General features: G+C 39.7%; 1 protein-coding gene across 3 annotated transcripts in view; it reads right to left on the bottom strand.

Moving 5' to 3' along the window:
* Positions 1–15,917, bottom strand: part of LOC128650021 (UPF0462 protein C4orf33 homolog) — a 240,790-nt gene that overhangs the window by 66,728 nt on the left and 158,145 nt on the right. For all 3 annotated transcript variants that reach the window (XM_053703663.1, XM_053703665.1, XM_053703664.1), the window contains one exon: positions 8,540–8,591. In XM_053703663.1, coding sequence (XP_053559638.1) covers positions 8,540–8,591 — 52 coding nt within the window. The remainder of the gene's footprint in view (positions 1–8,539; positions 8,592–15,917) is intronic.

Raw genomic sequence — 15,917 nt, 5'->3', positions numbered from 1 at the left:
TCTTTGCTTAATAAGCCTAACAAGTAAGACCCAAAAAGGGCTTAGCAGATGGGAGGAAAAGATATCATAAATTGATGACACATATACTCACCTATTATGACCTCTTATACACTACTCCCCTCTTTTAGTCCCCTTGCCTCTGGAACCCTTAAGTGAAAGTAAAGTTACCTGGTTTGCGATCCTCAGTAGCAGTCTTTGGGCATAAATAATATGACTTTCATTCATCGTTTTTTTTTTAAATGTAGCTGGAATCAAAGTTATCGCCTTATTTACAAAACTTTATAAACTATCCAAATTCAACCCGTAAATAAATAAAAAAATTCACTCCGGGTCACGTGTTGTCAAAAGCCAATTGAAAATCTGGCCGTTAGGTGGCCGTGAAACCAGGTCACCCGCCTACTTATTAATCTACGCATGCACAAATGTTTTGGCCAGACACTAATATATCAGGAGCGCGCTCCTGTTTCTCTGGGCACAAACAGTTTTGCCGTGAAGCGAATGCGCAGTAGACGGAGCCGTACGGGATTTGCACATGTGCAATACAAGGCCATACACTAAGATATCAGGCGCACACTCCTGTTTCTCTGGGCACAAACAGTTTTGTCAATAAGCGCAGGCGCAGTAGATGGAGCCGTACCGGATTAGCGCATGCGCAATACAAATAGCCACTGTGAATGCGCTTTGGAGCTACATATAGAGCGGGTTGGGACCACTCTATATGTCAGAACCCAGAAATATAAGAAGTAGAGGATGGGAGGAGTTGGAATAAATACGGTAGGAAATTAGATTTTTAATAAAACTTCGAATTATTGATACATTTATGAAAATAAAGTTAGCGATCATAATATACTAAGGTAGTAGAAAAAATTAATGTGTTCGAAGGGGACCAACTTTACTTTCACTTTATGATGTGCACTTACCCCCCCACACTTTTTTCTCCCCCAATTTTTTCCTAACTCTTCCTCTTTTCTCCATGATCACCTCTCTTCCTCAAGACATGGTATACCCCTTGAGTAGATAACTTGCAATTTGAAAACTGCTTACGACACTAATCTCTCCTGATAGTGATATGCTGCCCAATACACTATATCACTACTCTTTCATTTTTATCTTGTTTCTTTTAAATTGTTTTGCCTCTTTTAATTCTATTTTGGAGAATCAGCGTAAACATTCCTATTACAATTGCCCCTTTTCACAGCTAAATTTATACACTTAGTTTGCAATACTCGCACAGCCCATGTACATACTGAGGAGTCTCATTTACCTAAGCATCTCCCTTGGCCCTACACCTGGTTTCCAACCTGTGTAACCCTTAACTGTTCAGCCCTTTAGCTGACACTCATATAGTAACACAGATATGGGTTAGGAGTTACATCGTCTATGGTTGTACATATTTTGTTTATTCTGCATGTTTAAAGGATAATATTGAGAAGAAATATAATTTGAGAGACACTGCTTTATCATAGACAATTTTGAGTATTATATGTGCCCTTGGCATCTAGTTTATATTGACTTATGCTGTGGGCGCTACGTTATTGTTCAACACAGGGATTCACCCCTTGCAAGACTTCTAGGTTCATCCCATGTTTGTCGATAAGAACCATGTATAACTTGCTCTTACTCTCACGTGTGCCTTTTATTAACCTTACAGGAACTCAGGATTGTAAAAAATATTTTTGATGGCCACTTAACAATTATCTGCAAGGCCTCAGACTTGACTTGAAAGGCCTTTAAAAATATAAATTACAACTAAAAAAACAAATATTAAAAAAAATTAAAAAAAATCTAAGTTTATCAAAATGAATTAAAACTAAAATCACAAAAAATAAAAACCAATTATCAAAAATAAAAACAATTACACCTAATTTAATAGCCCTATAAAAATACCCCCCCCCCCCCCCGAGATGGATAACAAAGGATAAAGCCTAAACTAAACTACCAATAGTCCTTAAAATGGCCTTTTGCGGGGCATTGCCCAAAAAAAAATCAGCTCTTTTACCTGTAAAAAAATACAAACAACCCCCCAACAGTAAAACCCACCACCCACACAACCAACCCCCCAAATAAAATACTAACTAAAAAAACATAAGCTCCCATTTGGATGGGTATTTATCTCTATTGCAGGCCCAAACCCTAATCTAAAAAATAAACCCACCCAATACATCCTTAAAAAAATCCTAACACTAACCCCCAAATATTCACTTACCAGGAGAAGTCTTTATCCAAGCAGCAAAATGTCCTCAACGAAGCCTGCAAAAGTTGTCCTCCAGACGAGCAGAAGTCTTCATCCAGACGGCATCTTCTATCTTCATCCTTCCAGCGTGGAGCTGGTCCATCTTCAAGACATCCGACGCGGAGTATCCTCTTCAAAAAACGGCTTCTTCGTTAATGAATATCTCTTTAAGCGATGTCATCCAAGATGGCGTCCCTTAGATTCTGATTGGCTGATCGAATTCTATCAGACACTCGGAATTAAGGTAGATAAAATCATATTGACTGATTGGATCAGCCAATAGGATTGAGCTTGAATTCCATTGGCTGATTGGAACAGCCAATAGAATGCAAGCTCAATCCTATTGGCTGATTTGATCAGACAATAGGATTGAAGTTTGATGAGCCAATAGGATTTTTTCTACCTTAAATCCGGAATTAAGGTAGAAAAAATCCTATTGGCTGATTGGATCAGTCAATAGGATTGAGCTCGCATTCCATTGGCTGATTGGAACAGCCAATAGAATGCGAGCTCAATAGGATTTTTTCTACCTTAATTCCGATTGGCTGATAGAATTCTATCAGCCAATCGGAATCTAAGGGACGCCATCTTGGATGATGTCACTTAAAGACATATTCATTATGAAGAAGCCTTCGTTTGAAGAGGATGCTCCGCGTCGGATGTCTTGAAGGTGGACCCACTCCGCGCCGGAAGGATTAAGATAGAAGATGCCGTCTCGATGAAGACTTCTGCCCGTCTGGAGGACCACTTCTGCCTATCTGGAGGACCACTTCTGCCGGTTTCATTGAGGACATCTTGCCGGTTGGATGAAGACTTCTTCCTGTAAGTGAATCTTTGGGGGTTAGTGTTAGGATTTTTTAAGGGTGTATTGGGTGGGTTTATTTTTTAGGTTAGGGCTTTGAGCCTGCAATAGTACTAAATACACCTTTTAAGGGCAATGTCCATCCAAATACCCTTTTCAGGGCAATGGGGAGCTTACATTTTTTAGTTAGTATTTTATTTGGGGGGTTGGTTGTGTGGGTGCTGGGTTTTACTGTTGGGAGGGTGTTTGTTTGTTTTTTTTACTTATTTAATGTAGGTAGTTTATTTAATTATAGTGTAGTGTTAGGTGTTAGTGTAACTTAGGTTAGGTTTTATTTTACAGGTAAATTTGTATTTATTTTAGCTAGGTAGTTATTAAATAGTTAATAACTATTTAGTAACTATTCTACCTAGTTAAAATAAATTCAAACTTGCCTGTAAAATAAAAATAAACCCTAAGATAGCTACAATGTAACTATTAGTTATATTGTAACTAGCTTAGGGTTTATTTTATAGGTAAGTATTTAGTTTTAAATAGGAATAATGTAGTTAATGATAGTAATTTTATTTAGATTTATTTAAATTATATTTAAATTAGGGGGTGTTAGGGAATGGTTAGACAGGTTTAGGGGTTAATAAATTTAATATAGTGGCGGCGACGTTGGGGGCGGCAGATTAGGGGTTAATAAGTGTAGGTAGATTGCGGCGACATTAGGGACGGCAGATTAGGGGTTAATAAATATAATGTAGGTGTCAGCGATGTTGAGAGCAGCAGATTAGGAGTTAATAAGTATAATGTAAGTGTTGGAGATGTTGAGGGGAGCAGATTAGGGGTTAATAAGTGTTTAGACTCGGGTTTCATGTTAGGGTGTTAGGTGTAAACATAAAATGTGTTTCCCCATAGGAATCAATGGGGCTGCGTTACTGAGATTTATGCTGCTTTTTGGCAGGTTTTAGACTTTTTCTCAGCCGGCTCTCCCCATTGATGTCTATGGGGAAATCGTGCACGAGCACGTACTACCAGCTCACCACTGACTTAAGCAGCGCTGGTATTGAAGTGCGGTATGGAGCTCAATTTTGTTCTACGCTCACTTCTTGCCTGTTAACGCCGGGTTTGTAAAAACCTGTAATACCAGCGCTACAGGTAAGTGAGCGGTGAGAAAAAAATGCTCGTTAGCACCGCACAGCTCCTAATGCAAAACTCGTAATCTAGCCGTCTGATTTTTTACATTTTTCATAGGATTTTTTTTATTTTAATTTTTAATTTTGATATTTTAATTGTAGTATTTTTTATTTTATTAGGTTAGTTATGTTAGGTTAATTTATAGTTTAATGTTAGGTTTATATTTATTTCACAGGTTTTTATTTATTTAAATAGAGTTATATTGTATATTATATACAAATATTAAATATATATTTGTTAGGTGTAGGGGTTAATAGTTTAATTTAGTGTTTTGTGACGGTTTAGGGGTTAATAGGTTTATTTAGTGGTGGAGATGTGGGAGGTCGGAGGTTTAGAGGTTAATAACTTTATTATAGTGGTGGCGATTTTGGGGAATGGCGGAATAAAAATAGCTTTAATATGGTGTTTGCGATGCGGGAGAGTGGCAGTTTAGGGGTTAATATGTAGTTTATGGGTGTTAGTGTACTTTGTAATACTTTAGTTATGAGTTTTGTGAAACATTTTTGTTAAAAAAAAAAATCCATAACTACTGCTTTCAGATGGCGGAATGGCTCATGTCGGTATAGGCTGTAACATAAGCTTTTAAGCCTGAACGCACATCCTGTAATACCGGTGCTATGGAAATCCCACTCAAAAAACGTCATTTTTTTGAGTGCGGGATTGTCATTGCGTTAGGGGCTAAACTGCTTGCGGTATAGCTATACAAACACGACTCCCAATAGCAGCGTTACTGCTTTTACACTGAAATTGCTATTTTTTCAGCGTTATAAGCCGCAACACAAAACTCATAATCTAGGTGATTTTATATTAAATTAAAGGATCTATATTTTTTTATGGAGAACAAAGGTTCACTTTAGTATTTCCCTACAACACTTCTTTAAGTGTAGGCATGGGAGTATGACTATATTTTGTCATTTAAATGTCAAAAATAAATTCTCATTGTCGTTTAAATGTTTCTAGAGAACAAATGTTAGCATCTAATTATTTAAACATATACTAATATATATGTAGGTTTGTTAAGCTGCAATGGTTTGATTATTAATTATGGTTTACATCATACTACATAGTACTGTAATTTCAATCATTATGCATAGACGGCTGGCATCAGATGATAATGTCAAAATATGTTTCTAATACACCATTTATTATCCCATTATATAAAAGGCAAAGTGTTTTTGTCCGAAGCTGTCATGCGCAGTAGAAACAGCACAAGGACAAACACATCTGGCCTTACCTGATATGCTGTTGTGGCGAAAGTGGGTGTAGCCGAGCGAAGCATGGGCGTGGCCGGGTGGGAGCGTGGACGTGACCGGATGAGATTGTGGGCATGGTCAGGCAGGAACTGGGGTGTGGTCGGGCCGTGGCCCAGCGCAGTCGGCCTGAGAGAGGGGAGAGAAATAGAAAGAGAGGGGCAGAGACAAAAAAAGATAGGAAAGAGCTAAAGAGAGGTGGAAGAGCAGAAGAGAGGGGAAAGTGCAAAAGAGAGGGGAGAGAGAGAGCAAAATAGAGTGGAAAAAGCAAAAGAGAAGGTGAAAGAGCAGAATAGAAGGAAGAGAGAGCAAAAGAGAAGGGAGAGAGAGCAAAATAGAGGGGGAGAGAGAGCAAAAGAGAGGGGGGAGAGAGAGCAATAGAGAGGGGGAGAGAGAGAAAAAGAGAGGGGGGAGAGAGAAAAAGAGAGAGGGGAGAGAGAGAAAAAGAGAGGGGGAGCTAGAGAAAAAGAGAGGGGGAGAGAGAGCAAAATAGAAGGGGGAGAGAGAGCAATAGAGAGGGGGAGAGAGAGAGCAAAAGAGTGGGATGGAGAGAGAGAGGAAAAGAGAGGGGGGAGAGAGGGGGAGAGAGACAGCAAAAGAGAGGGATGGAGAGAAAGAGCAAAAGAGAGAGATGGAGAGAAAGAGCAAAATAGAGGGATGGAGAGAGAGAGCAAAAAAAGGAGAGAGGGACAGAGCAAAAGAGAGGGGGGAGAGGGCGCAAAAGAGAGGGAGAGAGAGCGCAAAAGAGAGGGGGTAGAGAGAGAGCGCAAAAGAGAGGGGGAGAGAGTGCAAAAGAGAGGGGGAGACAGAGCGCAAAAGAGAGGGGGAGAGAGAGCATGCAAAAGAGGGGTAGGAGAGAGAGCGCAAAAGAGAGAGAGAACACAAAAGAGAGGGGGGGAGAGAGAGAGCGTAAAAGAAAGGGGGGAGAGAGAGCACAAAAGAGAGGGGGGAGAGAGATCAAAAGAGAGGGGAGAGAGAAAGTAAAAGAGAGGGGGAGAAAGGGAGCAAAAGAGAATGGGAGAGAGAGAGTGCAAAAGAGAGGGGGAGAGAGAGAGCGCAAAAGAGAGGGGGAGAGAGCACAAAAGAGAGAACGCAAAAGAGAGGGGGAGAGAGAGAGCGTAAAAGAGAGGGGGAGAGAGCATAAAAGAGAGCGGAAGAGAGAGCAAAAGAGAGGGGGAGAGAAAGCAATAGAGAGGGGTAGAGAGAGAAAAAGAAAGGGGGGAGAGAAAGAAAAAGAGAGGGGAAGAGAAAGCAAAGGAGAGAGGGGAGAGAGAAATAGAGAGGGGGAGAGAGAGAGTAAAAGAGCAGGATGTAAAGAGAGAGAGCAAAAGAGAGGGGAGAGAGACAGAGCAAAAGAGAGGGGGGAGAGAGATAGCAAAAGAGGGGGGAGAGAGAGTGCACAAGAGAGAGAACGCAAAGGAGAGGGGGAGAGAGCATAAAAGAAAGGGGGGGAGGGAGAGCAAAAGAGAGGGGGAGAGAGAACAAAAGAGAGGGGGGAGAGAAAGCAAAAGAGAGGGGGAGAGAGGGAGCAAAAGAGAGGGGGAGAGAGAGCGCAAAAGAGAGGGGGGAGAGAGAGCACAAAAGAGAGGGGGAGAGAGAGCACAAAAGAGAGGGGGAGAGAGAGCACGCAAAAGAGAGGGGGAGAGAGAGAGTGCAAAAGAGGGGGACGAGAGAGAAAGCGCAAAAGAGAGAACGTAAAAGAGAGGGGGGAGAGAGAGAGCATGAAAAAGAGGGGGTAGAGAGAGTGCAAAAAGAGAGGGGAAGAGAGAGCAAAAGAGAGGTGGGAGAGAAAGCAAAAGAGAGGGGAGAAAGGGAGCAAAAGACAGGGGGGATAGAGAGAGCAAAAGAGAGGTGGGAGAGAAAGCAAAAGAGAGGGGAGAAAGGGAGCAAAAGACAGGGGGGATAGAGAGAGCAAAAGAGAGGTGGAACGAGAGAGAGCACAAAAAAGAGGGGGAGAGAGCACAAAAGAGAGGGGGAGAGAGCGCAAAAGAGAGGGGGAGAGAGTGCAAAAGAGAGGGGAGAAAGAGCAAAAGAGATGGGAGAGAGAGAGCAAGGGGTGGGACCGCTGTACTGCAAAAAATGGCCCATGTGAACAGGCTTTAGGACTAGTTATTATTATATTTAGCTAGATTATATATATATGTTGAGGTAAAATGTGTGATCATGTATTCCTCTTCTCTAAATCCACTAAGTCTATTTGTTAAATATCACTCTATGGATGTGCAGTCACGGGGTTAATGTGGGAGTGTTTTTACTTCTGTACTTTGACCAATCACTGTGAAAGGTTGTATTTTTAAACTGACACCTATGAGTGGTTTGTGGGTCTATGATTAGGGCACCTGCCGAAACGCGTAAGTCCAGCTTATTTCCTGTGTACCCAATGCTGGTGTTTATGGATTTTATCCTTCTACAATAAAGTTTTAGATTGTAACCTTTCATGGACCCAGGATTTCCTCTTTTTTTCTACACACACACATGCATATACACACACCAACATACCCTTGTGCACCTACACACACATGCCCATACACACCAACATACCCATGTGCACCTACACACACACATGCACATACACACACCAACATACCCACGTGCACCTACACACACAGTGCTATGTGTTTCTGTAATGACTGGTATGAGCAAGGTAAAATATTAATATTTTTAATAAATATGTCTGAAGAGCTAAATACTGAGCATGTTTTGAATTGCATACCATCTCTGCAGCTCATAAATACCTGTAACCTGAATACATCTCATGGAGTTTTACTGCCTGCAGGAAGGAATTGTTAAAAAAGCAATATAGATGATTATTGTTTTACCCCATCTAGAAGCAGCTTGCAATGCTAATGTCCCTTTGATTCACCTCCCTCTAAGCAACACTTATTCAGAAGTGGCAGATTCCAGTTTCAGGGAAGGAAGAATTGTGAGCAATATAGATTCAGTCTTCTGTATGACATTCCTAGTAACATAATGCCAGGCTTAGGTGTCAGTGCCAATATACTCTTTTGTTTGCTAAACACGATTCCTTTTGAGATGTTTCTTTATTTACAATCATTTTCAAATGGTACTTACTATAAAAGCATTTCCGACACCAGACAGTAGTAAGACCAGGTGTTGCCCGTGCCTAGAAAAAGGGGTAAATGTGCAGCTGTTATCATAGGATCAAGATATCTCAAATCTTTTTTAGCATTTAAAAGACCATTTCATGCACAATTCAAATTTGAAAAGGAATAGCTCAGTGACTGCCAGCTCTCAGTAACAACTTGTAACAATTTTAAAGCCAGTAACGAAATATAAAATGTTATAATGGACTCCTTAAGGAAACACAATTGTTTAGATGTAGATTATTTGAAGAAAGCCCATTTTAAAACCACCTGTGCTTTGGGAAATATTGTGTGGGGGATGTGAACAAAATAAATATCATTTAAAATGAAAAGTACTAATGCAGTGCAGCACTATGGTATTTTTTTATATACTTTTTTAAGACATGTTTTTTTCAATGAAATGCTGGTTATGCACTAGAAGAAATATGATTTACAGTTATAAAGGGGAATACACTGCTAATATACTAGATAAACCTAATTCCCTAGTGCATTGTGACCCTTCAGTGTGTATTAATACAATGTAGGCAAGTGAGTACTATGTTTTGACCTTGAAGGTCCCAACCATCCTGCATATTGTGGGATTGTCATGAGTATGGTTGCTACCTCCTACACAAAATACTACGATTGGTTGGTTACAACATTGCTAACCCTCAAAATACTAATTCTCTATGTAAAAAAGATACAATGTTATCAAGTTATAGAGGATAGCGCTTAAAGCAATTGTAAGAAAAGAGGTGAAATTGATTGTTTAAATTAAGTATTTATTGTTAATAACATAATTATAAAAAAATGTATGAATATGTATCATATAAATCCAAGTCAAAGATAGTTTGTATATATTGTGCAATATCATATAAACATAATACAAAATATATATAAATAAAATATATAGAAAAATAGTTATCTCAAAAAATATAACTTTTTCAGCCTGAGTCATTGGGGTCAAATTATCAAGATCTGAATGGAGCTTGATGCCCCTGTTTCTGCGCGAGCCTTCAGGCTCGGCAGAAATAGTAGTTATGAAGCAGCGGTCTAAAGACCACTGCTCCATAACTTATCCACCTGCTTTGAGGCTGCGGACATCAATTTGTCCAATCCTATACGATGTGGCTGATTGACACCCCCTGCTAGTGGCCGATTGGCTGCAAATCTGGGTACTCACATACTCCCATAGCACACCAATGTGCTAGTAGATGCAGACTGCAGATTCAGAGAGGTGTGGCAGCTCACCCAAACAGATAATCCTTCAAGTAATGATGAAATGAGAAGAGATGCAGGTTTAGAGCTTTCCAGTGGCTGTGTCCTTCTCAGTACAAATGAGCAGGTGGTAGGAAATGAATTCCACTCCAAAGATAGAAGTTAAAAAGTATTTATTAAAAACAAGTAAAAAATTAAAACAACACCAAGGTTGTTACATAGAGTGGATTGTGGGGTCACCCAGTTGGCCCCAATAATTGCAACGCGTTTCTCGGTTTACAAACCGTTTCATCAGGCATATCATATTCATTCCTACCTCTGCTCTTTATTCCCTTCATACAAACAAACAATTGAATACTTTCTAATGGGTGTGTGCCTCATTAGTTCCCACCTGTGTGAATTATCAGGTGTCTCTCAGACTGATTTGTTGTTGAAAACAAAAGACAATATTGATAATGCAAAGTAAATAAAAAACTAAGGCCTAGATTTAGAGTTCGGCGGTAAAAGGGCTGTTAACGCTCCGCGGGCTTTTTTCTGGCCGCACCATAAATTTAACTCTGGTATCGAGAGTTAAAACAAATGCTGCGTTAGGCTCCAAAAAAGGAGCGTAGGGCATTTTTACCGCAAATGCAACTCTCGATACCAGAGTTGCTTACGGACGCGGCCGGCATCAAAAACGTGCTCGTGCACGATTCCCCCATAGGAAACAATGGGACTGTTTGAGCTGAAAAAAAACCTAACACCTGCAAAAAAGCAGCGTTCAGCTCCTAACGCAGCCCCATTGTTTCCTATGGGGAAACACTTCCTACGTCTGCACCTAACACTCTAACATGTACCCCGAGTCTAAGCACCCCTAACCTTACACTTATTAACCCCTAATCTGCCACTCCCGCTATCGCTGACCCCTGCATATTATTATTAACCCCTAATATTCCGCTCCGTAAACCGCCGCAACCTACGTTATCCCTATGTACCCCTAATCTGCTGCCCTAACATCGCCGACCCCTATGTTATATTTATTAACCCCTAATCTGCCCCCCACAACGTCGCCGACACCTACCTACACTTATTAACCCCTAATCTGCCGAGCGGACCTGAGCGCTACTATAATAAAGTTATTAACCCCGAATCCGCCTCACTAACCCTATCATAAATAGTATTAACCCCTAATCTGCCCTCCCTAACATCGCCGACACCTACCTTCAATTATTAACCCCTAATCTGACGACCGGAGCTCACCGCTATTCTAATAAATGTATTAACCCCTAAAGCTAAGTCTAACCCTAACACTAACACCCCCCTAACTTAAATATAATTTTAATCTAACGAAATAAATTAACTCTTATTAAATAAATTAATCCTATTTAAAGCTAAATACTTACCTGTAAAATAAACCCTAATATAGCTACAATATAAATTATAATTATATTATAGCTATTTTAGGATTAATATTTATTTTACAGGCAACTTGGTATTTATTTTAACTAGGTACAATAGCTATTAAATAGTTAAGAACTATTTAATAGTTACCTAGTTAAAATAATAACAAATTTACCTGTAAAACAAATCCTAACCTAAGATATAATTAAACCTAACACTACCCTATCAATAAAATAATTAAATAAACTACCTACAATTACCTACAATTAACCTAACACTACACTATCAATAAATTAAATAAACACAATTGCTACAAATAAATACAATTAAATAAACTAGCTAAAGTACAAAAAATAAAAAAGAACTAAGTTACAGAAAATAATAAAATATTTACAAACATAAGAATAATATTACAACAATTTTAAACTAATTACACCTACTCTAAGCCCCCTAATAAAATAACAAAGCCCCCCAAAATAATAAATTCCCTACCCTATTCTAAATTAAAAAAGTTACAAGCTCTTTTACCTTACCAGCCCTGAACAGGGCCCTTTGCGGGGCATGCCCCAAGAAGTTCAGCTCTTTTGCCTGTAAAAAAAAACATACAATACCCCCCCCCAACATTACAACCCACCACCCACATACCCCTAATCTAACCCAAACCCCCCTTAAATAAACCTAACACTAATCCCCTGAAGATCTTCCTACCTTGTCTTCACCATCCAGGTATCACCGATCCGTCCTGGCTCCAAGATATTCATCCAACCCAAGCGGGGGTTGGCGATCCATAATCCGGTGCTGAAGAGGTCCAGAAGAGGCTCCAAAGTCTTCATCCTATCCGGCAAGAAGAGGACATCCGGACCGGCAACCATCTTGATCCAAGCGGCATCTTCTATCTTCATCCGATGACGACCGGCTCCATCCTGAAGACCTCCACCGCGGACCCATCTTCTTCCGGCGACGTCCAACTGCAGAATGACGGTTCCTTTAAGGGACGTCATCCAAGATGGCGTCCCTCGAATTCCGATTGGCTGATAGGATTCTATCAGCCAATCGGAATTAAGGTAGGAATATTCTGATTGGCTGATGGAATCAGCCAATCAGAATCAAGTTCAATCCGATTGGCTGATCCAATCAGCCAATCAGATTGAGCTCGCATTCTATTGGCTGATCGGAACAGCCAATAGAATGCGAGCTCAATCTGATTGGCTGATTGGATCAGCCAATCGGATTGAACTTGATTCTGATTGGCTGATTCCATCAGCCAATCAGAATATTCCTACCTTAATTCCGATTGGCTGATAGAATCCTATCAGCCAATCGGAATTCGAGGGACGCCATCTTGGATGACGTCCCTTAAAGGAACCGTCATTCTGCAGTTGGACGTCGCCGGAAGAAGATGGGTCCGCGGTGGAGGTCTTCAGGATGGAGCCGGTCGTCATCGGATGAAGATAGAAGATGCCGCTTGGATCAAGATGGTTGCCGGTCCGGATGTCCTCTTCTTGCCGGATAGGATGAAGACTTTGGAGCCTCTTCTGGACCTCTTCAGCACCGGATTATGGATCGCCAACCCCCGCTTGGGTTGGATGAAGATCTTGGAGCCAGGACGGATCGGTGAACCTGGTATGGTGAAGACAAGGTAGGAAGATCTTCAGGGGATTAGTGTTAGGTTTATTTAAGGGGGGTTTGGGTTAGATTAGGGGTATGTGGGTGGTGGGTTGTAATGTTGGGGGGGGGGGTATTGTATGTTTTTTTTTACAGGCAAAAGAGCTGAACTTCTTGGGGCATGCCCCGCAAAGGGCCCTGTTCAGGGCTGGTAAGGTAAAAGAGCTTGTAACTTTTTTAATTTAGAATAGGGTAGGGAATTTATTATTTTGGGGGGCTTTGTTATTTTATTAGGGGGCTTAGAGTAGGTGTAATTAGTTTAAAATTGTTGTAATATTATTCTTATGTTTGTAAATATTTTATTATTTTCTGTAACTTAGTTCTTTTTTATTTTTTGTACTTTAGCTAGTTTATTTAATTGTATTTATTTGTAGCAATTGTGTTTATTTAATTTATTGATAGTGTAGTGTTAGGTTAATTGTAGGTAATTGTAGGTAGTTTATTTAATTATTTTATTGATAGGGTAGTGTTAGGTTTAATTATATCTTAGGTTAGGATTTATTTTACAGGTAAATTTGGTATTATTTTAACTAGGTAACTATTAAATAGTTCTTAACTATTTAATAGCTATTGTACCTAGTTAAAATAAATACCAAGTTGCCTGTAAAATAAATATTAATCCTAAAATAGCTATAATATAATTATAATTTATATTGTAGCTATATTAGGGTTTATTTTACAGGTAAGTATTTAGCTTTAAATAGGATTAATTTATTTAATAAGAGTTAATTTATTTCGTTAGATTAAAATTATATTTAAGTTAGGGGGGTGTTAGTGTTAGGGTTAGACTTAGCTTTAGGGGTTAATACATTTATTAGAATAGCGGTGAGCTCCGGTCGTCAGATTAGGGGTTAATAAGTGTAGGTAGGTGTCGGCGACGTTGAGGGGGGCAGATTAGGGGTTAATAAATATAATATAGGGGTCGGCGGTGTTAGGGGCAGCAGATTAGGGGTACATAGGGATAACGTAGGTGGCGGCGCTTTGCGGTCGGAAGATTAGGGGTTAATTATTGTAAGTAGCTGGCGGCGATGTTGTGGGGGGCAGATTAGGGGTTAATAAATGTAATATAGGGGTCGGCGGGGTTAGGGGCAGCAGATTAGGGGTACATAAGTATAACGTAGGTGGCGGTCGGAAGATTAGGGGTTAAAATTTTTAATCGAGTGGCGGCGATGTGGGGGGAGCTCGGTTTAGGGGTACATAGGTAGTTTATGGGTGTTAGTGTACTTTAGGGTACAGTAGTTAAGAGCTTTATAAACCGGCGTTAGCCAGAAAGCTCTTAACTCCTGCTTTTTTCAGGCGGCTGGAATCTTGTCGTTAGAGCTCTAATGCTCACTGCAGAAACGACTCTAAATACCAGCGTTAGAAATATCCCATTGAAAAGATAGGCTACGCAAATGGCGTAGGGGGATCTGCGGTATGGAAAAGTCGCGGCTGCAAAGTGAGCGTTAGACCCTTTAATCACTGACTCCAAATACCAGCGGGCGGCCAAAACCAGCGTTAGGAGCCTCTAACGCTGGTTTTGACGGCTACCGCCGAACTCTAAATCTAGGCCTATGTGTTTCCCTTTTTGTTTGTGCATTTATGTATTTATATACGATAATATTTTGAGGAATGTCATTGTTCCTATATGCTTGTATAGTTTGTGTTTTAGTATGGGAATGTAAACCTCCCTAATCAAGTCATACATACTTGTATATACTTATATGGTTTGTGTTTTTTCATGTGGAAATGAAAAACTCCCCTAATCTAGTCAAATCGTACATTATTGTTGCTAACTAAAACAGTGTCAACCAAAGATGTACTGAGATCTTAATAGTGGCACTCCAAGGAACAAATTGTATTTGCTTTTTCATTAGAAACGAGATTTTTCGTGTGTTCAAAGGTATTTACAAATCGGAGGATCTGTAACGTGATTGGATAGAGGGTGTTTGTAAATTGGCCAATCATGTATCCTATAGAAAAATTTGTTGGATAAGATAATTTGCAAGTTTTTAAAGCCCCCTATTTGTTCTATATAATAGTGTTATCGAAACTCTAAATTGGCACTCTATATTATTTGACACATGACCGGGGGTGTGTATTAGTCATCCAATGACGAACTAGATATAATAGCTTATGTCAATTGAGAAATCGTTTCTCATAGGTATGACAGTATATATCAGTTATGCGTTCGTGCTCTATAGCGCAGCAGGCGTCTGGAAAAATAATTACAACAATGCCATTGATATTGGGCTCTGATCTTTAGAGCATGAACGCATAACTGATTTTATTTAATTAATTTATTGATAGTGTAGTGTTAGGTTTAATTGTAACTTAGGTTAGGATTTATTTTACAGGTAATTTTGTAATTATTTTAACTATTTTAGCTATTAAATAGTTCTTAACTATTTAATAGCTATTGTACCTGGTTAAAATAAATACAAAGTTGCCTGTAAATTAAATATTAATCCTAAAATAGCTATAATATAATTATAATTTATGTTGTAGCTATATTAGGGTTTATTTTACAGGTAAGTATTTAGCTTTAAATAGGAATAATTTATTTAATAAGAGTTAATTTATTTCGTTAGAATAAAATTATATTTAACTTAGGGGGGTGTTAGGGTTAGGGTTAAAATTAGCTTTAGGGGTTAAAAAATGTATTAGAGTAGCGGTGAGCTCCGATCGGCAGATTAGGGGTTAATACTTGAAGTTAGGTGTGGGCGATGTTAGGGAGGGCAGATTAGGGGTTAATACTATTTATTATAGGGTTATTGAGGCGGGAGTGAGGCGGATTAGGGGTTAATAGCTTTATTATAGTAGCGGCGGCGTGCAGACGGCAGATTAGGGGTTAATAAGTGTAGGCAGGTGGAGGCGACGTTGTGGGGGGCAGATTAGGGGTTAATAAATATAATATAGGGGTCGGCGGTGTTAGGGGCAGCAGATTAGGGGTACATAGGGATAATGTAAGTAGCGGCGGTTTGCGGAGCGGCAGATTAGGGGTTAAAAAAAATATGCAGGTGTCAGCGATAGCGGGGGCGGCAGATTAGGAGTTAATAAGTGTAAGGTTAGGGGTGTTTAGACTCGGGGTACATGTTAGAGTGTTAGGGGCAGACGTAGGAAGT

Source organism: Bombina bombina, chromosome 2 (assembly GCF_027579735.1).
Source record: "Bombina bombina isolate aBomBom1 chromosome 2, aBomBom1.pri, whole genome shotgun sequence".
Lineage (NCBI taxonomy): Eukaryota > Metazoa > Chordata > Amphibia > Anura > Bombinatoridae > Bombina > Bombina bombina.
This window is presented reverse-complemented; position numbering and strand designations above follow the sequence as displayed.